We start from the raw sequence: 25740 nt of genomic DNA, 5'->3' as shown, positions 1-25740 counted from the left end.
AGCAGCAGCACCACCTCTACGAAGCGCAGCACCAACTCCACCCCCCCCAGCACCTCCAGATGCAGCACAATCCGCAGCTGGCGAGTGTCAAGGACGCGCTGCTCTGCATCAGGGAGAAGCTAAAATCCTTGCAAGTGAAGCAGCAACAACAGGACGGGGAATCGAACCTCTCCGAGAAGCAGCTCTATGAGGCCCCCAACCAGCAGGAGAAGGAAATGCCCTCTCCTCAGAGCACGAACCTCAGCACGCAGGAGCTGCACCAGATGCAGCAGCAGCAGCTTCTCGTCTCGCTGCTGTGGAAGCGCCTGCAGCTCGAGTCTCAGCAGCAACAAAGGAAGCAGCAGCACTTCCACGAGCCGCATGTGCACGATCTGCATCTGCAGATGCGGGGTCCAGCGAAGCTTGCCGCCGACGGACAGAGCCCCCGTTCTACAACGAATGGAAGCAGCAGCGGTGGCAGTACGTTTAGTCCTTCTTCGAGACTCTGTTCAGGCAGCAGCAGCTCTTCGCTAAGGCCGGATGTGGGGACGAGCGCAGCGGCGAGCGCCTCCTTAGGAGCTTCCCCTCGAGCTAGCGGACTGGCACAGTTGCAGCAACAAGGAGACTACACAACACTGCAGCTGCTAAAGGCCGCAAAGCAAAAGCCCAAGGTGGAAGGCGTCTGCTTCGACCGCTTCTTCCGACGATGGGTATGCTACACGCCACCACGAAGTCTCAGGCCTGCTCCCCACAGCGTAGCGCGTGCAACTTGCAGCGGCCGTTGTTCGGGTAGGTTCTCCTTTAGTACGTGCTTCGTTCGCGGGGTGAAGGAAGGCGGGGAAATTCGCGGTGTTTCGGCTGACGCAGGTCGCGAAGAAAAGTGGCACCAAGAAGATGTATTTTCCAGTTCACAAGTTTGGATTCGATAGGGGATACGAACTCGCCGTCCAGACACGCCGCGATCACCTCTTAAATCCAACAGCCGCAGGCAAGAGAAGGCCGTCTTGTCACTCACTGCCCTTCCGACTCCACACATATATACACATGGCCTTCAGCAGCTCCGTCTAGTGCTTCTAGAAATCCCCTTTCTGCAGCCGGCCGCTCGGTGTCTCTTTCTTTGTCTCTCTATCTTTCCCTCCCGCTGATTCGCTTTCTTTCTTTCCTTCTCTATAAATCCCTCTTTCTTTCTCGCTCCGTCTTTCTGTCTCTCTGTCTCTCTTCTTCGTCTCGCCGTCTTCCACTCTACGTCTATCTCTCTCTGTCTCTCGTTCCTCCTTTCTTTCTTCCTCTACAGATACACATATATGTGTATATACCTCTTTCTACCTCTCTTTCTATCGGTGCTTTCTGGCAAGCGCGCGCATTCCTTGTCTAGTGGCTCTCTGAAGCCCGCTTGGGGCCGGGTGTCTGCGCAGACACCCGGCCCCAAGCGCAGTTAGCAGCATAGCTTTCTTGAAGCAAACTTGCGCGTTCATGTTGGAAGGCTGAATGACGTCTGCAGCAGCCCGCTTGCTCGCACAGGTCTGGCAGCAGGAGGCGGAGTACAATGTGTAGAAGCCTCTCTGGGTGTTGCGTTTTTCTTTTTCCCGTAGAACCGTTGAGTGCTTCCCAGCGGATCTTTTCTTCAGGGAAAGCTGAGCGTGTAGGGTGCTCAACTGCAAGAGTTCAGAGTGCTGAGTCAAGACTGGGCAGGGCATCTGGAGATGAGGAGCTTCCAAGGGTGAGCTCAATCCTGGATTTGAGATCTTTGCAGACTGAGGCGTCTTCGTTGGAGATGGCAGGAATCGAGCAGGCTTCACGGACAAAGGGCCTTGAGGCGAAGCGGACGGCCTCACCTCAGGCACCGCTGAAGGGAGTGCGTCTCACAGAAGGGCGAAAGGGGCAGCTGGCACTGATCGAAGAAGGGAAAAGAGGGGAGGGGAAAAGTGGGGAGAAAGGGAAGGAAGCCTACAGCAGGCAACTGGGGAGGTCAGCGTTGTGGGATCTCGTGACAGAGCCCAGCGCATGCCGCCCCACTAGAGGTGTCTCTGACGGGTGTCGGTGTTGTGCTGCTCTGTAGAGCGAAAATGCCTTGTTTCTTTCGGGGGGGAGGCTGGAGAGAGGCTTGGCGAGTGGGGATCTCGAGCAAAGACATGCTGAGCAGTGTTGCTCGGTGTGCGTGTTTGAGAGTGGGGTTGCGTTGCAGATGAATCGCGGGAGTCTCAAGGCCTCGACAAAGAAACTGCGGGAGAGCAGTGTGCAGCCCGAAGTAGAGGAATTTGTGCAGCCGCAAACTCAGCAGCGCGAGCAGCAGGAAGCCTTCACGCTCCTGGAGGCGAGACAAGGCGGAGAGCTTCGCTCCGAAGGCGCTGGCATGCGGCCTAGTCAGGAGTCGCAAGCTGTCGTCGCAGCAGACGGCCTGCTCGATGGCTCTGCGATCTGCAGCGCGCGTGCGTCTGACGGGTTGCAGCGGCAGCAGCAGGGGAAGGACTGCTCAGCGGCGGAAGAGACGGGCGCGAAACTGCCTCTTCAAGGCGACGTGGGAGACTCCTCGACTCCGCTGGTCGCAGCAGGGGGTAATGCGCCTGCGGGATCTCGAGCGCTGGTGCCTGGAGGGCTGGCAGCTCCTGGTAATGGACCGAGTGTGACTGTGGCGTTGCAGCGGTTGCGAGCTTTCAGCTTAGATGCGCTGGGTGTCAAGGCTCCCGTTAATCCTGAGCGAGCGCCACGGGATGCCATTCGCGTGGCTGAAGCTCTGGGCCCCTTTCCTCATGGCATTCGCTTTGACAAATCCACGTTCAGGTGCGTTCTCCACGTTTTCATCTTCGAGAAGGCGTCAGCCCGCCTGCGGTGCGTGGAGCTTAAACAGCTCTGCAGGGGGATGGCCTCCAGTGGATGCAACTCTCTGGACGGCCAGGGACTGACATTAGACCGACTAAGGCGCAGCGCATAGAGAGAGAAAGAGAGAAAAAAGAGAGAGAGAAAAAAGAGAGAAAGAGAAAAAAGAGAGAAAAAAAAGAGAAAGAGAAAGAGAGAGAAAAAAGAGAAAGAGAGAGAAAAAAGAGAGAGAGAGAAAAAGAGAGAGGGATACGTCATGCCCATTCGTTCTTCGAACCAAGCAGCCTTCAGTGAAGAGCGCTCCCTCCCGACTTTACGCAGAGCGTGTCTTCTCTGAGAAAAATCCAGTATTCTTATTGAGGGATTTGGATTGGCTGCGTGGAAGCACCGCAGCTGTACAGCAGGAGGCGTCGTCAGGCGTGTGAGCAGGCCAGAGACCACTGTGTTTCTTGTTGAAGCATTCGTTTGTTTATTGATGCTGTTACTGTGTGCGTGTGGTGGCTGTGGCACGCGATGCATGCAGGTGGTTCGCGCTATTCAGAGACAAGGCTACAGGGGCGAAGCGGGCGAAGACCTTCACTGCCAAAATGTACGAGGGATGCGTCCTCAAGGCGTATGAAGCTTGTAAGACGGAAGGCGAGAGATGACGCTGGCTTCTTGTTTGTTTCGTGCGTGGTGGCTGAAGGTTATTGAGGCTCACCCGGCTGTTTTTATGGGCGTTTTTGTGCGCGGCTTCTTCCCTCTGCTGGCATCCGTCTGTCTTTGATTTCATCCCATTTCGTGCCCCTTGCTTTGCGTCTCTCGCCATCCTCTTCTGTGCTTGCACGCGTCTGTTATCCCTCGGCATCTGCGATTTGCCCACCGCCTCCTTTAGTGGCTTCCCCCGACAACGTCTAAGCCCTTGCGAGCTGCGCAAAATGAACGCGTTACAGACCCTTACAGCCGCCAGGGTGGTTTTTCTCAGGTCTTCACTTTTGTTCCTCGCATGTGATACGGTCGATTGAAGGATCAAGGCCCTTGCTTCTAGTGAGATCCTTGCCTTACTGCTGTATTATCTCTAGGAGGCACCCTAGGAGCACTAAATTCGTGCGTCCTCGCGCAGCTCCTTTAGACAGCCATCTGGGCTATCCAACCGCGGATGTGCTGCTCGCCCCTATGGTCTGCACGGGTGTAGCCGTTGCTGCACGTGCTGCGTGCGCAGTTGCCTTTCAGCCTCTCTCTAAGATAGGGCCAGGGTATATCTCTAGGCGTTAAATCACTCAAGCAGTGCGAGTGCCTGCATGCCTACCTGCATGCAAACGCACACCTGCCCACAAATACACATCCAACAGAATAACCCAGGCCTTTTGGCGCATCACGGGAACCGCTTCCACGCTTTTTGCGTGTGCCTATGTGTGCATGCACGTGTGTGCATGCATGTGTGTGTGTGTGCTATCTTTAGGACTGCTCTTCTGGAGTTGGCTTGCCAGTCGAAACCTTCACTGCGTGGCGCAGCGGGGCAGGTACGCCGCTGCGAGTTGGTCTTAAGGGATGAAGGCTAGGGGATTGAGGGTGTGGAGCAAGGAGCTGCGTTCCAGTTGTGGCGTGCTTGGAGTGTGGGTGTACTTTGGCGTAGAAGATGGACTGTCTACGCCAACTAGAACTCCCCGCGAGGACGATGAGCGATACGAGTCCAAATGGAAGAGAACGGGGCAGGTGGGCGCTGCCTCAGCAGAACCCTTCCAAGCTTCGAGCTCTGTGTGTGCGTAGCTGGTGCATAGTACTAGAAGCGAAGCACGTGCAGCTAAAAGTACAGAGCTATGTGATGCGGCTCACTGCACTGTAGCCAGCGTTCATTCGTGTGACACTGGCGTAAGAGTTATGAAGTCCTCGTGATCCGGTATCCCTTCCCATGGGTCGTGCGTGTATGTAGCGCTTGCTCGCCTCGTTTTGGAAGCTGTCAACGTCTGCAACGCTCGTGCTGCAGTGAATGACGTTTTGTGCATACGGGCACCTAGTAGATGTCTTTCTGCGCGTCCGGCTGCACTGAACTGCGCGCGCGGCTCCGTTGACGTCTCGTTGTGGCTCCTCGTGCTTCGCACTCCATACATAATTCTACCCCGCTGCGGGGCAGGCACTAAATCCGATGCACCGACAGCTGTGTGTATGCATGCAGAGAGAGTGAGCGCCTTGCTGGAAGTGTGCTTCTCCCCGGTGTGCTGTGTGCGTTTCGCGTGTTTTTCTCTGCAGATCGGACCGACTGTCGAACTGCCAAGGGCCATGCGCCTCGCCGACGCCGCTTCCCAGTTGGAGGCGATGTGGCAGAGGCGGGTAAAGGGATATCCTGTACATCTCGACGCCAGCGATGGCAAGTCCAGCAGGAGTCTCTATGCTGAGAGCGGCTCTGCAAGTCATCTAGCTGCGGCTGGAGGCCTTCCCGATGCTGCGTTCTCCCCTCGTCCAAACTCAGACAGAGACGGCATCACTCTCGCCCCTCCCCTGACGGATAGGGATGAATATTCCGAGAGCAACGACCCCCTCGAAGCTCTTATGCCCTCAAGTCCATATGTCCGTAAAGCACCTCTACACCGCTTCTGCCGTGTCTGCCTATGTCTAATGCATGCCTTCGCCTCCCAAGTTCGATTCTCCTCCTTATGGCTGATATAGTGCGACGTCAGCTTCACCCTCAGCGAAACCCCTAGCAGCTCCACCGTATTCCTACCATGTGGTCTAGGCTTTCCTGATGGTCTTCGCACATGTGTGTGTATGTTTGTGTGTGTGTGTGTATGTTTGTGTGTGTATGCGTATGTTTGTGTTTGTGTGTGTGTGTGTGTGTGTGTGTGTGTGTGTGTGTGTGTGTGTGTGTGTGTGTGTCTGTGTGTGTGTGTGTGTGTGTGTGTGTGTCTGTGTGTGTCTGTGTGTGTGTATGTCTGTGTGTGTCTGTGTGTGTGTGTGTGTATGTCTGTGTGTCTGTGTGTATGTCTGTGTGTGTATATGTGTCTGTGTATGTGTGTCTGTGTGTGTATGTGTGTATGTCTGTATGTGTATGTGTGTCTGTGTGTGTATGTGTGTGTGTGTGTGTCTGTGTGTGTGTCTGCGTGTGCCTGTGTGTATGTCTGTGTGTGTGTATGTCTGTGTGTATGTCTGTGTGTGTATCTGCGTGTGCCTGTGTGTGTATGTGTGTCTATTTGTATCTGTCTGAGTACATCTGTCTAAGTGTATCTGTCTGTGTGTGTATTGCTGTTTGCGGTGTTGTGGCAGCTGTTGAAATCGATCCTCGGGCCATTGCACTGCTTAGCCAGAGGATGCCGCGGCTCCAAGTTCTTCATGAAGATGTTTTGCAGGTAGGGGCCCTATGCTGCGAAGGTTTGAAGCCCTTAGCGAGTGCTCTTCCCTTGTTTCAGCCTTGAGTTCGAGCATGGAAGGCTTGCGATTGAGGGCATGTGGATTCAGGTGAACTGGCCATACCTCGCCAGTCGCATGCAGCCTCTACGAGTTGTCGGCAACCTCCCCTTCTACTTGACGAGCCAGGTACCTCTATCGCCTTAAACTTTGAATCTGAGTTCTTGCAAAGGGGATGCTGGGGGCCCTTCCACGAGCTTCTTTTGGGGGAACTTCTGTGGATGTGGCGTTCTACAGAGGTCTCGCCTCCAGCGGTTTTTTGTGAATAGCGTGGCAACAAGATCTGTGTCGCGGGTTTTCATGTCTCATAAGGGTTTTTCTTGACCTTGGCTCTTGATCGCTTCGAGTAAAAATCTTGCTTTTCCGAGAGGGGTGGGCTGGGGGGAGCGGGATGTTTCCTGTGCAAATTCGTGCAGCTCCTGTTTTGTTTGTTGGACTGCCGCCACTGCATTGATGTGGCCGTCGTGACACTCCAAAGGGAGGTGGCAGAGGTGAGCAACGCGCACTGCTTTAGGGACGGCTTTGAGGGGTCACTCAGGAGGGGTTTAGGCTGCGAGTTTCATCCTAACGGGCAAGCGGGGGGCACGGGGGGGAGGGCTGAGGGTTCACGTTTGCATGTAGATAGAGTGAAGTGGCTCTTGGAATCGGCAGGGGGCATTTCGCTTCAGCGCTTTGCAGAAGTTCAATGTTGGGAAACTTTGTGGCTAGCTTTTAGGGCCAAACGCGGCTTGGCACCCTCAAGGTCGTATGATTTCTTTCCGTGCGGGTGTGCACGCCGCTCTGTGCATTGAGGGCCTTTACGGATTTTCTGTGCGATTGTGGGGTTGTGACTGTTGGCTCTCTCTCAGCGGTTGGTGGCTCGGCAGGGAGACTCCCAGTACTGCCGACTGAGTGTCGCATTCGCCTTGTTGGCTCGCCCCTCGCTGCTCTTTTATATTCCTTCGAAGGCCTTTTACCCTCAGCCCAAGGTTCGCCACAGGCCCTAAAATGTATTTTTGAGCGATTGAGGGGTTCGGGGACTGCAGGATAGTGCGCACTTGGACTTTGTTTTTTCTTGAGTAGGTAGAGGCAGCAGTTGTGAGGGTTGACTTTCGCCGGGAAAGCGACGCGGAGCTCCTGGCTGGAGTGGACGCCAAAGACCTCAAGCGAGTCCGTGCTGTATAGCCATGCAGTGTGCCCCTTGCTAGTGCGCTGATCTAGCTATTGTACAAAATGCTGTGTCGACCCACGACACTTTGTTTAGGCTGCTTTTGAGGCTGCTTTGAGGCTGCTTCGGGGGCCCCTGTGCGTGTTCACTGCTGCACCTTCCTTCAGGTGTGCTGCTCCCTTGGGATTCCCCTCAGTGGCGTTCCTGCTGTACGAACGACCCTGCTGTCAGCGTGCTAGCTTCGATTGCAGTCACCACTTTTCAAGCGACAGTTGCTGCTGCGGCTGCTTCAGGTCCTCTTCGCTGCCTTTGGACAGCGGCGCAAGATGCTCAGGCAAAGCCTTAAGGTGGGCTTGGCTGCCCCTCTGCCTGTCTCGCCTTGAAGCTGCAGCCGCTGGGGAAGCCTTTTAGTGCTTTCCACAGCGCCAGGCCCCCCGACTGCTTGCGTAGTTTTGCCATGGGAACCGATCCTCAGGTTCTTTGGGTTCCCCCCCTTCAGCGTACAGTAGGGGGGGTTCTCTGTCATGGCAGCATTAGGATATCCCATGCTGAGGGCCTAGCAAGACCTCCTACGCACAAGCGGTTTGTGAGGGAATTTTCTGGTCTCTAGCGGGGGTGTGCCTGCATTGTTGCCGTGATCCGTGTGTGCGTCTTTTCTGGCAGTCAATCCTCCCCCCTGGCGTTTCCGTCCCGGAGGAATTCGGCGCCTTAAGGCCTCAGGCCCTTGCGCCCTCTCAGTTTGTGGAGCTTACAGCTGCCCTCTTTGGCCGCAATGGTGCTGATGATCTCGCTGGAAGGGAGGCCAAGGCGAACTCCGCTGACTCGACAGAGACAGTAGAAAGCCTACTCACAGACCCCCCCCCTATACCTAGGATACCTGCAGTCTGGAGGAGGGCTAAACATGGGCACTACTGAAAGATAGGCCAGTAGGGGGCCTCTCATTGGCAAACAAGGGTTGTAGGCGTACGCCTCCTGAAGCAATCCTGGCTACGCCTTTTCTGCATGTATGAGTAGTGCGGAAAGCGGGCTTCTCTTGTTTTGAAGCCAGCGTCGCGGAAGCTGTTGCTTTTGCAGTTCTGGTAGAAGGTCCCAGCTCAGTCCTGCTGGCTGGCTGCTGCCCTTTCCTCCCTTGGTGAATCTGAGTCACGGCACCTGAGAAAAATGCTCAACATGGCATCGTACGATTCGCCTTCTAAGGCAACCGCCACCACGTCTCTCCTATGCGCAAACACTGGTTCTTCCTAGTCTATTTGCCTTGCCGGCTAGAGAGGACCTCCGAGGCGATGGGAGCCCCCTTATGAGAGCCCATGGGGTGCATGAGACTTTATGCTCTCCACTAGAAAGGTATTGGTGGGGATGTCGGTAGGTGTAGTTGACAGAGGGCACGCACAGACATGACGCAATCAGGGGCATGCGGCCAGTTCCCGCTAGACGGTACTCCGCAGGAGAGGGTCCCCTACAAGGGAGAATTTACTGAGATCAGCTACACATATACGAGGCCTCTGAGCTATTCTGTTGGTGTTTTGCATTCGTTGCGCTTTTTTCCTGCATGTCCTGGTAGAAACTTCATGTGGATGTACACAGAGTATGTGCATCATTTTCCACTACCACGTTTCTCCAGTGAAAAACAGACGTTCTACACAAAAACTGCTTCCCTGACCAATGCGATGGTGAAGTATTACATGCTCTAGGCCTTCGCAGCTGCCCCGGGGGGGTTCTCGCAAATAAGCAGGCCCCCTCCTCCTTACTGTGTTACGGTCTGCCCGGCAGGCTCTAGAATTGAAAGGCACGCCTTCGTTCCAGGATTCCTCCAAAATTGGTGTTCATTATTGCGCTCTCCACCATTTTAGGGGCTTAAAAGAGCATCCAGCCGCTCAAAAGAGCCGAGCTTGTTTCCTGGGGGCCCCACGGTGGGGGCCCTCCAAGCGGAACCACCGCCCCTTCGCTGAATAGTTCCGCTAAAGGGTCGTCGTGAGGCCCCTTTCCCTCTTAAGGATCAAAAGGAGCCTTAGAGGGCCTCTAGAGCGACCAGATCCGGATGTCAGGGGTATCGGGGGCCCCTCAGTTGGGGGGAAAGAAGGGGTAGCCGAGTTTACGAGTTGGCCGCATTTCCCGCTGCAGCGAGTGCTGCTGCATGCCAGGCGGCTCCCTGCGGCAGGCGTCAAGCTACAGCAGATGCGGCAGCGTCTGCGGGCACTCTGGGGGCCCCCACGCGCGCTGCTTTTCGGTCCCACACAGGGGGGCCCTCTGTGTGACCACCCCCCACCCACCATACCCTTTTCAGGGTCGCCCGTCAGGGGCCCCCCGCATCTGTGCTTTTTGCACCCTTCCAAGCGCGCATTCGCTTGCTTTGAACCCTCTTCAGGATGCAGAGCCGCCGGATCTCACAGATGCAACGAGCGAGGGGCTGAACAGGAGCCTCCCGACTCCCTGCCTCAAAAGCCATGGCCGAAGGAACCCCCCTTCCCACAAGGGCCCCCTAATGCTCGTCAGCTGATGGCGGGGATTCTCGCGCGGGGTGGCGCATTTACTCCTCGCAGTCGTCCAAGCGGCCTAGGCAGACCTCCCAGCGGCAGCAGGGAGCTCCAGGCTCAGCGAGTTGCGTCTGTGCTGCAGTTCGCGCAGCAGCACATCGAGGCTTTTGATGCAGTCCACTGCGGCACTGCCTTGCTGCTTCTTGGCCGTCTTGCGAGACAGCTTGGGCAAGATTCGCTGGGAGGAGCTGCGGCTGTCTCGGCTGTTGTTGCTAGGGGTCTAGCAGCCTGGCGGCAGCAGCAGAGCCGGTCGCTTCTGCTCCCTTCTTCGCTTTGCTCCCCCCTTCTGAGGTGCCTATACACGCATGCGGCCTTCCTCAGCCTACGCAGCAAGCTTCTAGACGCTTTTGGAAGCCTTGCTGCCCCCCCGAACGCCGCGCCAACAGGCGCAAGCGACAGTGCACCCCAACTAATCTCCAACACTCTATGGGCTCTAGGGGCCCTCAGGACGTGCGACGTGCCTCTAATTCTTGCTGCACTTGCTGCTCTACAACGGATTCTGCAGCTCCCTGGTGGCTCCGTGAGGCGGCAGCGAGAACACTTGCAACACGCGCATTCGCTGCTCCCTGTAGATATCTGCAATATCTTCTGGGGGCTTGCCACTGCGGCAGACTGCTCAAACGCTTTCCTCGTGACGTGTCGTTCTCCAACGGAGCAGCGACCGCAACAGCAGTGCCGCCACAAGACGCAAACGTTTCTTGCAGCTGAAAGACAGCGGCTGCAGGGGGCCCTAGTGGAGGCCTTTGCTGCTGTGGGGCCCCTGGCGCTGCAGCAGCTTGAGGCGTTCGAGCCGCGCGGTCTTGCAACCCTCAGCTGGGCTGTTGCTAGGGCTGGGGTGTACGTACATCCCCGAGCAGCGCTGGAGGAAACGCGGACGTTTGCCTCCCTCCTCCGCATTCAGAGGGCCAATCTTCATGCGGTGCTGCAACAACAGCAGACACTGGAACTGCAGCGCGAAGACGGCGAGCCATCTGCATTTTACCCGGGGGCCCCTCCTAGAGGCGTCAAGGAGGGGCCTCCTGGTGACAGCACTTTTGCTGCTGCTACGTCTGGTCTCGCTAGCGAGGGGCAGCGGGACGGTTTGTTTCGAACGGCCACTTCTTCTGAGCCTGCCGCCGTTTTCATGCAGTTCTACGACTCCGCAGTAGGGCCCCTCTTGCAGCGAGGGGCCCTCCGTAAGCTGTCCATACAGCAGATAGCCAATCTTCTTTGGGGTTTTGCTGCCGTAGGCCACTTCTCTCCGCCCTTGTGCTTTGCGGCGGCAGAGGAGCTCCTGAAGAGAGTCACGGAGGCTCGGGGAGGGGGCCTCTTGGGGGCCCCTACGGGGGCCCCCAAGAGTGGAAGGCTGCGAGACGAGGCGCTGCTTTCGGGAGTCTCGTCTGAGGGTGTGTCTGCTGACGGCTCAGCGCCACACTGCGGAAGCCGCGCTTTGGAGAGAGCTCTACAGACATCCGAAGTCTCTCCAGTGAGCTGCAGAGATGTTGCTGCAGTCATGCTGGCAGCCTCTCAGCACCGTGTTTTCTCAAGGGCCCTCTTCGTCTCCCTCCCCGAGCTGCTCCTTACTGGAGGGGGACGTTCCAACACCAGCAGCGAGCCTTACCGCAGAGACAGATTCCTGCAGGAAGCGTCTCTAAGAGACTTGGCAAGCCTCTGCATCAGCATGCAGCGAGCAGTCGAGTTTGCCGCTCCGGGGGCCCTCGCTGCTCTACGGCTGGCAACGCTGGACTGCCCCCACGAAAGGCGTTGCCTAAGAGAACTGACAAAACGAGCTCAAAAGGAGATCCTCGCTTACGTCAAAGTAGAATCGCACGACCTCGTGACGCAGCCGCACCAGCAACAGCAGCAGCAACAACAGCTACAGCAAGATCAACAACAACAGCAACAACAACAACAGCTACAGCAAGATCAGCAACAGCGCGATCAAGAACAACAACAACCACAACAACAGCAACAGCAGCAGGATCAGCAGAAACAAGCGATCTTCTTCGCAGCTGCAGGTGCTGTGTGGCGTGCTGTTTCCCGCGAAGTGAGTAGCCGGTTAGAGTCTGGAGTGACAAGCAGGGGGCTGCCACGTGGTGGAGGGCATAGGGGCCTTAAAGGTACAGCGCGTGTAGTATTACGAGGTGATGAGCAGGCACCAGCCTTAAGAGACATTTGCTCTCTTACCTGCAGCCTGGGGGCAACAATTCAGCTGACTCCACGCCTCTTCGAGATCCTCACAGACGAGGCTCTACGCCTTGCTGAATCCTACAACAGCAAGCTAGGGAAGCACATGCACCGTCCTTCGCCGCTCACTGAAGCAGGAAGTGCCCTCTCCCCTAGATGGGGCCCCTCGGGGGTCCTCAAAAAGGAAATGCCGAGGATTCTCCTCGAGACTGCTGACTATCTTGTGAGGCCGCTCTTCCTGCCTCTTTTTCCCACTGCCACTGCTGTTTGTTTGCTTTTCTTGCCACTGCTGTTTGTTTGCGTTTCTCGCCACTGCTGTTTGTTTGTTTTTCTTGCCACTGCTGTTTGTTTGTTTTTCTTGCTACTGCTGTTTGTTTGTTTTTCTTGCTACTGCTGTTTGTTTGTTTTTTCCATTGCCACTGCTCCTGCTTTCTTTTCATCGCTGCTGCTCCTGCCCTTCTTTCCATCGCCACTGCTCCTGTTTGTTTTTTCCATTGCCACTGCTCCTGCCTCTTCTTTCCATTGCCACTGCTCCTGCCTCTTCTTTCCATTGCCACTGCTCCTGCCTCTTCTTTCCATTGCCACTGCTCCTGCCATAGATGCCTTTCGAGCGAACTCCTATCCGAGGAGGCCCCCCCTTCTGTGCTTGGGCATTTGTGGTTCTTCGGCCTCTGCACGTTTGCACAGGTCGTATATAAGCCTCCCTATTGGCTCGTAAATCCATCACAAACCAACTCAGGGGCCCCCAAAGATACAGACGGAGGCGCTTCGCCGCTGGAAACACCCGCATGGGCTTCCTTTGAGGGGCCTTCTCAGGGTGCCCTTTCCACGCAACAACAGACCACGACACCAGGCACAGACTCTTCGGAGGTTCTACCTGCCGCAGAAACTCAAACGGTTCCCCTCAGCAGCTTCGCACTGCTCCACAGCGGCAGACCCGAGCCGCTTCATCTATATTTGCGGATGCGGCTGTTGGAAGGGGCTTCTCCACTTCTTCCAAGGGCCCCCTCTTCTTCCCGCCAGATGGATCCGTCTGTCGAGAAGATCGCAGAGGCTCGCTGCCAAAAAGGCCACGGCAATGTTTCCAAGCGGAAGGCTACGAGGCCTCCCCGGGTATCCCCTTCCGACGAAGCCTTCGCTCGAATCCTCTCTGATTCTTCTGTAGCATCCGGCTGTACTCACCGAATCGACTGCGAGACAAGTGGTGAGCCGCATCGCAAACGCTGCCGCCAGGAGTCTCTTTTTCCACGAGGCTCACGGATTCGCCTCCCCGTCTAAGAGCCCACCCCCCTTAAACCCTCTGGAGCGCTCCTGAATTCTCGAATATGCCAAAAGATCAGCACACCTGGGTGTTCTGGGCAGGACCTATCCTGATAGCGAAGAACGAGCGCGCATTCCACAAGGCCAGAATGACGTTTGAGGCGCACAAACTCAGTAAAGTCTACCTGGGCCTTGTTCATGGCATCGTCCCCCTGCAGCAGCAGCCACAGCACTTGACGCAGCAGCAGCAAGAGCAGCAGCAGGACAGGCTTGTGCAGCAGCTGCAGCAGCAGCTGCAGCAGCGAATCGACCTCAGCGCCACCCTTCGGCTGCTGCGCGCCCCAGAGGGCTTTTGGGGGGTCTCTGCTCCGATAAAGACACTCAAGGGAGGCCCTCCCCACAACGCCATCTTCAGCTACTGCGATGTACAAGGAAAGGTGGATATTTGGCATACTCTCCGTTTTGGCTCCTTTGCCAGTGGTGCTCCTGTTCGTGATTCCCCAGTCACTCTTGTTCTGCGTTGAGCATGTATGTGCGCCGCCTTGCAGCCTTCTACAACATTAGTCCGTCCTTTGCTGTACTTGCAACGCGAAGGTGAGCGAGAGGATCTTCAGGTTCATGCATCCTCCTCCCCTGCTGCTATCTACCAAAGGGCCTTTCTTGATGCAGCAGGTGGCTGCATGCACCCTGGCAGGGCCTGTCTCTCTGCAACTGCCTCGTGGACACGCAGTTAAGAGCAACTTGCGATGCCTATGATGCTGTGGGGCTCTCGACACAGGCCGTCTTTTTTCGCTGGTGCTGGCAAAACTGCTATCAGGCAGGACGCACCAGATCCGTGTTCACCTCAGCGCTCTTGGCCATCCCCTCGTCATGGATTACAAATATCAAGCAGGTAGGCGGGCAGCAGCAGTACCAGCAGCGAAGGTGGAAGCGCGAGGACCCCACAAGGAGGCACTCTGCGCCGCGTGCGCAGAAGGCCGTCGCGATTACTTGCATGCGCGGACTTAGCGAAGAGTAGGGGATCAGAGGGGTAGCGGCCTCCTCAGCAGGAGTCGCCAGCAGAGAGTTCTCTGCTGCCGTGGAACCCCTGTTCTCTTTCTGTACGGGCGTGACTGCGACACGTGCTTCTACGCGGAAAGCTGTCTGCTCGGTATTCGTGCGCGTGCAGAACAGAAGGCTTTGCGCCTTCGGATGATCCTTGATGCGCTGAAGTGCCGGTGTTTTGTTGGCTCTGCTGCAGATTCCGCTGCGTACCTCTCGGATCGCCTCTGGTGCCCCCGACTGTTTCTACACTGTTTCTATCTTGGAGTGTCTGCCCCGTGTCGACATGCTGACGGGGAGGCCCACGGGGGCCCCCCCTTGGAGGGCCTTGAAGTGCACAGCCCGCTCCCCTCTGATTTGGTGGCGGCCTTAGGACACCTGCAAGCTGTAGGTAGTAGACCGTGTATCTGATAAGGGCCTCTTCATGGGGTTCCCGTGTGAAAGATCTTTGCAGAGGGGCCCCCTTGTAAATGGACCGCCATAGGGGCCTTTCCTTAAGGAGGCGCAGTAGGACCTCAGCGCGACTCTACTGTGGTGGGATTCAGCCCACCGTCCACGCTGTAGTGTAGTCTTTTTTCTTTGTTCGAGCAGCATTCCCGCGAACGATAGCGGGGCGCTCAGAGGGGCCGTCAGGCACCTTTTTCTAGCAGCGGCAGCATGTGAGTTCCTTCGAATGCAGTGGCACCCGTCTATGATTACACCTAGAGGCCTATTCAACAAGTCAGTCCAGAGAAAGACACACCAGACGGGCGCAGAGGGGCCCCGGTAGTTTCCAAAAAAGCAAAACTCTGTCAGGCCCTGTCTAAGCTTGGTAGCTTCTGCCGTTAGGCCTGTGTTGCCCTATGCATACACATTACCGGAAGTCATTCTGCATTGCATCTCCCTGCAGTGGGAAACGTCACTAAAGCTGCCCATGCCACCGCGAACACTGCGATACTTTTCCCTGCCCTTCCTGTATCGCTGTGGCATCTCTGCCTTCGTTTTCACCCCTGGCAATCCGCGTCAAAATGGAAAACATTCCACTCCCCAACGCAACTACAATGGTATTAGCTTAAGGCCCCTAGAACGCGGATCTTAGGGGATAATCACAACGTCACCCAGTCCAACAGGCCCTCCGGAGGCTTCGGGGGCCCCGTCAGGATGCCCCTGTGCGTTTGTGGGGTTGAATGCGCCGATGCGTCTTTTGAGAGCCTCTGCCCGACGTCTCCTCCTCTCGGTTCTCCGGAGTTTTGTCTTCATCTTCCCTCCACGGTCACGACGTAACAGCAATTCCTTTTCCTTGTGGGAGTGCTGGCAATAGGGCGAAGCGTGGGGTGCCTCGCGCTGATGCAGGCAGCGAGTTAAAGGGGTGTGCGCATTGAGCAAAGCAAACTCCTGTTGCTGCTGCTGCATCAAAATCCACTGCAGGTGGGGAATAACGGGGCCCTCAAGCGTGAGCGCTGATGCGCCCTTTAAGAGGCCGCTGCTTAGAATTTCAGGATGCGGAGCTGACAGGAGGGGCTGCAGTCCAATGAAGCGCTTCGCTGCAGCGCACTGTGCTGCTAGGGGGGTTGTTGCAACTGCCGGACTAAACAGTAAAGGGAATAGAGGGGCAGCAGGAGGGGAAGCTGCCCTTCGGCAGAGAGCGGCAAGCATTTCTGAAGTTTCTGCCTCCTGATGAGGGCGGTGTCTTGGGCTAAGGACGGAGAGAGACACCCCTGTCCTTAGGGGGCCCCCAACAGTGCGAAAGGGTGCGGCCTTGGGCGGGGCAGGAGATGTTAGAAAAAGCGCGAGAAAATTTGTTCACTCCGCTGATGCATAGAGCCTAAAATGACAGGCAATAGCGAGAGAAGGGCGGCCTCCGGAGAGCCACCAAGACGGGTTTACACCATCAGAGATCATCGGGGGGGCCCTCAGGCAGCGACAGCGAACGAGAGCGGCTTGAGGGCAACAATGCGGCAGGTAAAGCGATGAACAAAGAGCGAAATTGCGTCAGGGCAGCGCCTCTGCTCCTGGCAAGCTATAACTTCACAGGGGCCCCTCAAAAGGGGTCCCCCTTCGCAGGGGGGCCCCCGTCCTCCTCCTTGGTGGCCCCCCTACCGCTACCCGGAAGCCGAGCCAAATCCTGGGGGTTCTTCGGCTACAAGGATTTCTTTCTGCGTTGTCGGATTGTATTTCTGTCCGCCGCGCAGCAAGAGCTAGAAGGAGCAAGTGGGCCCCCTGGGGCCCCCAGCGAACCTCCGATTCCTCGGCGGGGCCCCCAGGAGATGCCCACAAAAACCGAGGGAGCAGCAGCGCCTGCTGCTGCCGTTTTGGCGTTGCTGCTGCTGCTGCTGCTTCATTGTCGCACCTCTGCAGCGCATGCTTCCTCGGGGGTGACGTCTCTCTTTTCTCCCCCTGGAGCGGCAGCTCGCGAGGCGGCAAGAAGAGCAGGATTATTTCCCCCGAAGGCTTTCCTTTTCCAGCAGACAAGGAGCTGCTGGGGTGTGCATTGCGGAGTCGGCCGTGGCGCCTTTTGCGCTCCCTTAGAGGCGGCACAGGGGGTGTCTCGCGGGAGCTCATGGGTAGCCTCTAAGGCTTCGCAGAGCTTGCCGCCATGTACGCAAGCTCTAGACGCTGCAGCGACAGGTGTTGAGGCTCAGCGGGGAGGCGTTGCTGCCGTCGCATGCAGATCGGCGAAGGCTTCAGCAGCAGTTGCGCCATCAGCTGTGATGCTGCTGCCTCCTTCGGCGTGGATGTCTAAAGCCCCTTTCCCCGATTGCACGGCAGCAGCAGCAGCAGCTACTTCTGAAGCTACTGCGGATGCTGCGCTTTCAGCGCTTGACTGCCCGCAGCAGCCGCAAAAGCCGCAGCCTTCGCGTTGGGTGTCTGCCGCTCGCCGTCTTCGTGCAAGCACTATGAACTTCGGGCACATTTTTCTCTCGCATCTCAAGCAGCGACTTCTTTACAGTTGCTCTTTGCTGCTGCTTCGTTCCGCAGGAGGCCTCTTCTACAGGGCTGCCGTTGAGGTGCCTCACTGGCTCCGTTGCGCTGCAGACAATCCCGCAGCAGCAGCGGCAGCAGCCGCTGCTGGGGTTGCTGCTGTCGCCACTGCTTTAGGTGCTATTCGCGCCTTCAGCAGCAGACGCAAGAGGGGACACGGCGATGTTGCAGCATCACACACTGCGCCAACGTCATCCTCAAGAAGAGCCTTTGTCTCTCCTGCTGCAGCAGCGGCTGCTGCCGCCGCTGCTGCTGCTATCGCCAAGGCGGGGCCCCCCCATGAAGTGGGGGGGGCCCTAGCGGCTCTTTTGCCCGGGGTGCGGAGTGGTGTAGGGAATTTTAGAGCGTCTTGCAAAACTCCTGCAGCACTAGGTCTTTGGGGAAAAAAAGCTTCCACCACTGCCTCAGCCACCTCTGGTGGAATCCAGAATCCCTCCCTTGATGCAGCGGAGAAGCTTCAGGCCGAAGAACGGCTGGGGATCTGGCTAGCAGCAGCGGCTGGTACTGCTTTTGCTTTGTGGAGGCTAGTGGCCTACTACCGGTGAGGGACGCTGCCAAAGCGTGTTCTGCAGTTGGCGTGACACCACCTGCACCAGCAGGTTTACGTGGAAAAGTGACTGCGTCTCTTCCTCGCGGCATACTGTTAATATGCCCCGCTCTGTTATTGTGGGGCCACTGAAAATGCGTGCTTGCTGCTCATACAGGAGCCAGGTGGAAGAAAGGCGACGCGTGGAGGTAGCTTTGCGGGCTTACAAGCTAGAGGAAGAGGAATTTATCAAGTACGGGCACAAGAAAGGATCCTCAGGTCAAGAGTCCCCCCCTGCAGGGCCCCCATTTTATTAGTGGGCCTACTGCAGGGTTTCCTCAATACGGGGGGGAGCCACCTTTGAGGGCCCTCGGCAACGTTAATTTTAGCAGGATCCTCCATTCTCAAGGCCTCGCCATGAGCCGATAGGTACCTCGATGTCTGTACACTCCAGGGACGTGAATGGTCCCGCTCTGCTTTTTGCTGTAGCTTACCCAGCTACGAGGTATTCAAGCCCCTTCCTGACTGTTGTCTGAGCTTGCGTACTGGCGCGATGAAAGCATCGAGTTGTGTGTGACCTCTTCACCCCTAGTCTAACCTTGCTTGCTTTCCTCTTACCCATGGCAGCACTGAGCGCCACAACTATTGGATGGGCAGCCCGTGTCAGGCAAAGTGCGTGCTGCGCTAAGTAGGGGTTCGGCGTGAATCCTGATTGAGAACGCGTGAAAATACACATAGTTTGAAGGAAGGCCAACGATGAATAAAATTGCTCGAAGTGTACACGCAAACTCTCCAGGGGCCCCCTTACGGGGAGGGAATCCTTGGGGGCCCCCGTGGGTTGGGATTGTGTAGTATGGGTAGGCGCCCTCCTACAGCATCCTTTTTCTGATTCAAGCAAATTTCATTTCTAGCAATGAGCTATTTAAGGCTCAGGGGAGGACACAGAGGCAGAAGACCTAAGTTAAGCTTCGGATGCGCTCAGCCAGATTTCGGCTGCTCCGCCTGCTGCTGGTGTTCGTACACCAGCGGGACATGGGATCCTCGGTGTTTGCGCTTCAAAAGTTTCCATTCGTTCCTGCTCGTCTTTTTCGAAACTAGAAAAAGCAGGTGACGTATGCAAGTTGCTGCACATCCTTTGCTGGTGCTGATTCACTGCTTTCCGTCACCACGGGGAGCCTCTCCGGCTACTGTTGCTGTTGCCCTTCATTCTGCGCATTGAGGTGTTTCTCTCTTTAAGAGAGCAAAATACTCACTCGTTGAGAGAAATAGACCACAGGATTCTTTACTAGCACCCCAGCAGTGCTTCGTCTCCAAAGGGCCCCGCGTCCTTCAAGCATGAGCGGAACGTTTGGTGGCAGCGGGGCCTCGGGGGGCCCCCGGGATGGAGTAATAAAGGAAGGGTGGCTGAGCAAGCAGAGCAAATTCCTAAAAGACTGGAGGAGGCGCTGGTTTGTACTGACTCCGCAGTGCCTGTGCAGCTACAAGACATCGGACACCCATTCACAGCAACCCACTGAGGTGTGTACCTTATTTTCTTCTAGCTGCATGAAAATGCTAACTCTTTTTATTTAGTACCTCATAATTGATTGGGATGTGCCGCCTTGAACGCTCTCCCACTCTGTCCCCCTGATCTGAAGCTGTCCGCATATGCTCGGCTGCAATGCATGCACCCCTCCTACCTTGTCAATATGGTCGTCAGCCCCTCTCTGTGTGCTGCGCGAGTGGACCCCCCTTCACCCCCGTTGTGACGTGTTGTGTCGGTCTTAGTTTATTCGAAAATTCTTGTGCTACTTCTACCCCTCTATGACTGCCCGTCATCCCCGTCCCTCTGTCTCTTTGCCCGTCTAACCCTCTCTCTGTCGGCGCTCTCCTCTATCTTTCTCTGCGCCTTCCTTTTCGCTCTGCCTGTGCCTTAATCCGCAGGTACTCTACTTGCGGGACTGCAGCACTGTCAAGAGCGCCGATGAAGACGTTAACAGAGAAAACGCCTTCAGGGTCGATACCCCCAATAGAGTCTTCTTTCTTTTGGCGGATTCTCCAAACGAAAAAGAAGCGTGGATTGGACACATTGGCAGGCAGATGGTGAGGCCCTCCGTTTTGACCGAGTACCATGACTGATGGATGCCACATACGTCTTCTTCCCGTTTATGAACACACCTCTTTTTTGAAGCGTAGGGCTGTGCTTGCGGCACCTACGGCAATGGCAGTAGCAAGAAGGGGAGAAAACTGCTCTCGCCTATGGTCCTTCTCCGGCACGAAAAAACGAAGATCGAGGGGCGACGGGTGTATTATAATCAGGGGGTGAGAATGCGCCAATTAGCGGAGTCCTCTGCTGGTGTGTGGCTGTTGCTGCTTTCGAAGCAAGAGCTGTAGGCTTGAGGAGGCCGCTCCTCCAGACTCGCTGCTCCACCGTAGTTGTGCCTTTTTTTCGCCATTTGATCGCCTTACAGATGCTGCTGCTGCTGCTGCTGGGGGGGTCCCTCGTTAGGCAGCGATGGCGGCACGGAGAGCGGAGCTGCTCGATTACATCGATGGCATAGAGATGCCTTAGCAGGACCCTAAGATTCAGAAGCTTTAGGGGAGCTGCAGGGCGGTTCTCAAGACATGGCGTTCAATAGAGTGCAGCGTGGCTTTGGCAGGGAGTGCTCAATACAATACCTGCAACCAGCAACAACAGCAGAACAGCGCATAAAGAACAGAATACTGACTTTGCCATAACGAAGGGTAGCAGGCAGAGGCTGCGGCTAATCGAACATTATCGGCTGCGATAAGAAGAGTTTAGGGAAGGCACTGTAGGTGACCTCATCTATGAGCCCGAGATCTTTCGCCTCTGCGGCATTGAGGGTTCCTCCGTCCTCAACAAGCTGCCTAATGCGCGCCTCCCGCTGTTGCTCCTGCTGTGTGACTTGCAACAGGAGCTGTATGCAGAGCTCTCTGTCTCTTCGTGCAGCCTCGGCTCGGGCAGTTATTTCCTTCGAAGTGCCACTGCAGTACATTGGTGGGGCCTTGAGTGTCACCCTGCAGCAGCAGAAAAGAGAATTCGATCCACGAGGAGCCGTGCAGCAGCAGAAAAGAGAATACGATCCACGAGGAGCCGTGCAGCAGCAGAAAAGAGAATACGATCCACGAGGAGCCGTGCAGCAGCAGAGGCCCCCATGTTGTCGTGTTGGTCCCCTGTGTGCGTCATCTGTCTGTTTGTGGTGCGTACTACGTCTCTCCGCTGTGAATTCTAAATTGAAATTTTTAAAATGCGCTAGAGAACAGAAGTAATTCCCCACCACCCGTTCTCCCTCCCTCTGCAGCTGGGGAAACACACCAAGTATTCGGGGTAGCGAAGCGTCTCCCCCTGGCTCCACATGCGAGAATCAGCGCAGCGGGGCCTCCTGCATGCCCCAAGGCGATTGTAGTAACCTTCAGCTGTTGCTCCAGATCTTGCACTGCTGCAGCTCGGTGTCGCAGCAGCAGCGCTACCACAGAGAGCCACTCCAAATCTGCTCCTAGCTGCGTTCCTTGAGCGTCTGTCCCGTAGCCTATGCCACCGCAAGCGACACGCGATAAAAGCAAAGCCGTGCAGCAGGGCTGAACCTTCGTAAAGGGACTATTCTGCAGTGCACAGGGGGGCCCACAAGAGGCGACAGCACGTGCAAAATCTGCAAGAAAAGAGGAACGACGAGGGACTGACTAGCAAAGCAACGAGAAGAACGCACAAGCACAGGGGGCGCCCGTAGAAGCATGGAAAAGGCAACTAGAGCATTCAAAGCAAAGACAAAAAAGAGACGCAACAAACAGAGGAGGCAGGGGGCGGGGAAGAAAAGGAAGAGAAGCGAGCCTTAGGCGAGGAAAAACTGGATTGCAAGCTTCCTGCGCCTGTGCCTTGTCATGGCTCTCCGGGATATCGACGTTTGTAATACCGTGTTGCAGCGGCTGGCCCCTTGGAGAGCCTACCTGGGGAGGTAATGTATACAGTTGCTTGCTCTGACTTAGAGGCCCCCAGGTGCAATAACTGGGCAGCCAGAAGCCGAGACTCTTCACGACAGAGGGGGGCTGTCAACACCACCGTGCTGCAGCAGATACGGCAGATCTCCGCAGAGTATTCTAGCAGCAGCTGTCGCTGCCCCATGACCACTGCACCAGCAATTTGCCCAGTACGAACAACTGCGGTAGGGAAGCCTCAAGCACTTGCTACCTACTTGCGCTGCAGCAGGGCGGAGGCTAAGTCTGGAGGCGGGGGAGGGGGCATCCACCGTCCGTTGGGGGGCCCCCCAGTTCCCTGATGAGGCTGCTGTTGGTGGTGTTGTTTTAAGCGGCGAAGGGTCTCCTCGAGCATTCCGTTTGTCTGCATGCGCAACAAGCCGCCTACAAACACGCATGTGTTGTATGCAGCAGACCCCTCTAGCCAGTTCGACGTGTGCTGCCAGGGGCCCCCGTCAGTGCGCAGACGGAACCTCAATGGCTCGAAACAGCCTTCATTGCCGTCCCCCTTTTCTTCATACCTGTGCATCCTTGTCGAAGGAAAGAGATGCTGTTAGAAGAGCCGTACGGCTTCGCTTCTGATGCAGCCCCTTGCTGGTGCTGCACTCGCGAGTGCCGCCTGCGTGGACGCCAGTAGAGCCACTGCCGATACACTGGCGGCTAGGAGGAATGAAGCCGCTTCCACGAGAGGCAGAGGGCCCCTTTGAGCGGCGCAGGGCACAACGGGTGCTCCTCTGCGCATTGTGCTCCTGTTGTATCCCGAGCACTGCAAGAGGCGACGCCCTTGTAAGTGTCTTGAATCCAGCTTCTGAAGTTCCCCTGGCCGCGCTTGCTATTTTCTGGGGTGATCTTGGTGGTGGTGGTGTTGCTGCTGCTGCCCGCGATGCAAGCGACAGCAGCAGCAGCAAGTGCAGCAGCAGCAAGTGCAGCAGCAAGGCGGAAGAAGGCCGCAGGGGCCCCTTCATGGCCGGATTCCCCACCTTTTCGACCGGATCCAGGAAGCTTGTTGGAAAGGCTCAAGATTAAGGGTTCGACAAGTATATTGCATACAGGGGCCACCCACGAAGGGGCCTCATGCGGTTGTCGGCAGTGGAGGCGACGACAGAGGGTTCTGGGAACAGGCCCCAGCGCAGAACTGTATCTCAACAGTAGTTGTGAAATGGCAAACAACGGACGTTTTAAAGGAAGAAGCCTCATCCCTAAGCATAAAAGGAGTCGGTGGCGCCAGGTGGCCCCCCTGAGGGGCCCCCGTGCGGGTTTTCTCCCTCCCCTCTGCGAAGTGTGCCCAGCTGGCTGATAGGACACTCCACAGGCTTCTCCCACGAGCTTGGAATATTATTTATTCGCGTATTTCAGGATTCTCTGGAGCCTTCTGTAGGGCTGCAACGCGATTTACACCTGCTTCCCATTTGCTACGTTGGGGGCCCCCGCCCCGATCCGCTGAGGTGTCTGCACACCAGGGGGCCCCCAGACAATGAGAAGGCTTTGCCGAGGACTTTTTGTCTTGGCTCTTGTTGCTGTCGGTGCAACACATGCTTCGTTGCTCTGCACCCCCAGCCTTCCTCTCGGTAGCAGCAACAGCAACCACCCCCGGCATAGCTCCTCGTGCAGCACCAGCAACACCCCTAACAGGCCTTTCCGCGGCTCCGCCTACCAAATAATTCCAGTGGCTGGGCTGCTGCCTCGACCCGGCCGGTTCCTGGCGCATCTACAGCCCCAAACACTGCAGCAGCAGCACCAACACGGCATTGCTCCTCAAGGAAGCCTTCGGGGGGGCAACTTGAAGGGCACTAGGACGCGGCAGCGCCTCCCTACATCTTTGGCATCTGTAGAGCCCTATAAATTCTCCTCCGCACTCGAGAAACGCAAGGCACACATCTTGGCAAGCACCAGGCCCGTTGGCTGGCGTTCGCTGTTCGGGCTGAAGACCCCCAAACTTGCGGATAGGGGCCTCCCCAGAAGCGCAAGAACCGGCAGTAGCTACAACGGCAGTCTGTTAAGCGCAGTTCTGGTGCGGTGTCTGCGTCTCTGTCGCCCTGTGCTCGTTGCTGCAGTGCAGCACAAGAAGCCGCTCTTGCATTCGGCTGCTGTTTCCATAAAGTCAGCTGAACCTCCCTGCTGCCCGTTGCCCTGTTGCTGCTGCCACGCTCCCCACTCCTTCTGCATGCATTTCGCTTGCCAGATGTCGATTCGTCCTTTTTCTGCTACTGCACCACCTCCTGTTGTTGCGGGTGCCTCTGCTGCTGTGCAGGTTGTTTCGCTTGCTGCTGTACGTAAGGACTTTGCTGGAGTGGCTACCCCAGGCAAATCCACACGTTCCTCCCTTCGCTTTCGTTTACGGCGCAACTTCAATGTACACCCGCATCTTTTCGGTACGCCGATTGCCATCCACAACTGTTACTCTCTTGTTACTCTCTAAAAAGCCCTAAGCTCCACAAACCCACACAGACCAACCCCTTACAGCCTACAGTCCTATCCTCCGCAAAGTATACAAATCTATATATATATATATACGTGAATCTCGCAAATCCGCCTTTTTACTACCCTTGTCTCCCGTTCCCGCCTCAGCGCCTCACTGTTAGGAACCCCCTTCTGGTCTTTTATACGTTCCACGTTCCCTTCACAGCGATTATTTTGGCGTCTGTGTATCCTGCAGGCCCTCCTTGGGAGCATTTACCTGGAAGACCTAAGCGGCCTTTGCTCTTCTCTGTGTTTAGAATCCATCGAAAACAGAATTCTTAATCACCTGCAGCAACCGTGAGAGCAGCACAAGCGGCTGCGGCATCGCCAGCTACGGAATGCGGCTAGGGCCTTCCTTGCTTGCAGTCCATTCTCATTTCCTTAGGCTACACGGCACTCGCCTTCCTTAACGTTTGACGCTAAGAGTTTAAAAGCTCAGATCAGGTTCACATTTGTTCCTCCTCCTCAAGAGTAATGGGGGGCCTTAACTGAGGGCAACTTTTGAAGCCTCCACCGTTGGGACGCCTATGCGGCTGCCTGCCGCGCGAGTACTGCACGAGAATGTGCTGCGGCACCGTGTTGCTATTGCACTAACAGCAAACTCAGCTGCCTGCTGAGGCACGCAACTTCACGGCACAGGCCCTTGTTCCCTCAGCAGCAAGCCCTCACTCTTCGGATTTTCCGCGTTGCCAGAGGGCTTGAGGTGACCGCGCGGAATTCGTTAAGAGTGCTGCAGTCTAGAGAAGAAGAAATGTATACGCTTGTTGCAGGGCTCTGGTAAAGAGCTTTGCTAAAGTAGCGGAACTATGCCTACAGCCTAGGCGTTCCCCATAGAACAAAAAAGGGTCAAAGGATCCAAACGTCCGTCCACCCCTAGCCAGAAGCATTACGATACGAAGGTCAGGAATCGATGAGACGCATAGTGAGGGCCAGCACTAATTGAAGTGAAGAGTGCTTGCCTCCTCCACCCGAGCCCCTCTAGCTAGCCATTACAGCAACCCGCCATGGCTAAACATTGCAAAAAATGTTGTACTAATGAGCGCTTGAGTCTACGCCTTAGCAAACCAGCTTGCGCCTCTCGGCAAGCGCCTCCGCCGTGCATTGCTTCTATCTGCATGCAGCACAATTCGCTTGATTGCGCCATCTAGCAAGCCCCTTGGAGGTGCGACGCGAAAAAAACCTTAATCACCACTCTGGTTCTGCTTATACAGGCGCTACAGTCAGCAAGGAGCAGAATCTGAAGTTTTCTCACAGGAAAACAATGCAGCGCGGTGGCATCAGCGAGCCACCAAAGCAAAGAGACACACATGCAAAGTGACACACTGCAGAGCATGCACTCCTACCGGCTCGCAGTCTACCAACCCGCTTTGTCAAATAAGCAGGAATGTAAAGGGGCCACGCATGCTAGCCAATAACAACGTATGTGTCCTCTGGAAAGGCCAAATCTGACGGAAGATCACACATGTGGAGGAAGCAGGAAAGGGGCAAGTTTCTGG

At 56.2% G+C, this 25740-nt stretch overlaps 3 protein-coding genes and 1 pseudogene across 3 annotated transcripts; all 4 read left to right on the top strand.

Moving 5' to 3' along the window:
• Nucleotides 1–4545, top strand: LOC34620840 (annotated as a pseudogene).
• A 510-nt stretch (nucleotides 4546–5055) lies between these two features.
• Nucleotides 5056–8239, top strand: LOC113146876 (ribosomal RNA small subunit methyltransferase A-like). Its single transcript, XM_026335527.1, has 4 exons — nucleotides 5056–5412; nucleotides 7026–7145; nucleotides 7618–7671; nucleotides 7988–8239. Exons 1-4 carry the CDS (start codon nucleotides 5056–5058, stop codon nucleotides 8237–8239), a joined length of 783 nt encoding a protein of 260 aa, XP_026191312.1.
• A 1260-nt stretch (nucleotides 8240–9499) lies between these two features.
• LOC34622410 lies at nucleotides 9500–14736 on the top strand. The gene is given in 7 exon segments (XM_026335526.1): nucleotides 9500–12247; nucleotides 12712–13228; nucleotides 13387–13721; nucleotides 13833–13878; nucleotides 14063–14183; nucleotides 14185–14216; nucleotides 14453–14736. Coding segments are annotated over 7 exon segments (4083 nt in total).
• Nucleotides 14737–19147: 4411 nt separating this feature from the next.
• On the top strand, nucleotides 19148–19930 carry LOC113146875 (pleckstrin homology domain-containing protein 1-like). Its single transcript, XM_026335525.1, has 2 exons — nucleotides 19148–19330; nucleotides 19736–19930. The coding sequence occupies exons 1-2, from the start codon at nucleotides 19148–19150 to the stop codon at nucleotides 19928–19930; spliced, it is 378 nt and encodes a 125-aa protein (XP_026191310.1).
• Nucleotides 19931–25740: the final 5810 nt, after the last annotated feature.

Source organism: Cyclospora cayetanensis, unplaced genomic scaffold, assembly GCF_002999335.1.
Source record: "Cyclospora cayetanensis isolate NF1_C8 unplaced genomic scaffold, CcayRef3 CcayRef3_contig_71, whole genome shotgun sequence".
Taxonomy (NCBI): domain Eukaryota; phylum Apicomplexa; class Conoidasida; order Eucoccidiorida; family Eimeriidae; genus Cyclospora; species Cyclospora cayetanensis.
Note: the sequence above shows the minus strand (reverse complement) of the source record. Positions and strands in the feature narration are given on the sequence as shown.

Coding starts and splice junctions, on each gene's coding strand:
- LOC113146876 (XM_026335527.1), top strand. CDS start 5,056: ATGCGCCTCGCCGACGCCGCTTCCCAGTTGGAGGCGATGTGGCAGAGG. Junction 7,146..7,617: donor CCTTTTACCCTCAGCCCAAG/GTTCGCCACAGG, acceptor CGGCTGCTTCAG/GTCCTCTTCGCTGCCTTTGG. Junction 7,672..7,987: donor TGCTCAGGCAAAGCCTTAAG/GTGGGCTTGGCT, acceptor CTTTTCTGGCAG/TCAATCCTCCCCCCTGGCGT.
- LOC113146875 (XM_026335525.1), top strand. CDS start 19,148: ATGAGCGGAACGTTTGGTGGCAGCGGGGCCTCGGGGGGCCCCCGGGAT. Junction 19,331..19,735: donor ATTCACAGCAACCCACTGAG/GTGTGTACCTTA, acceptor CTTAATCCGCAG/GTACTCTACTTGCGGGACTG.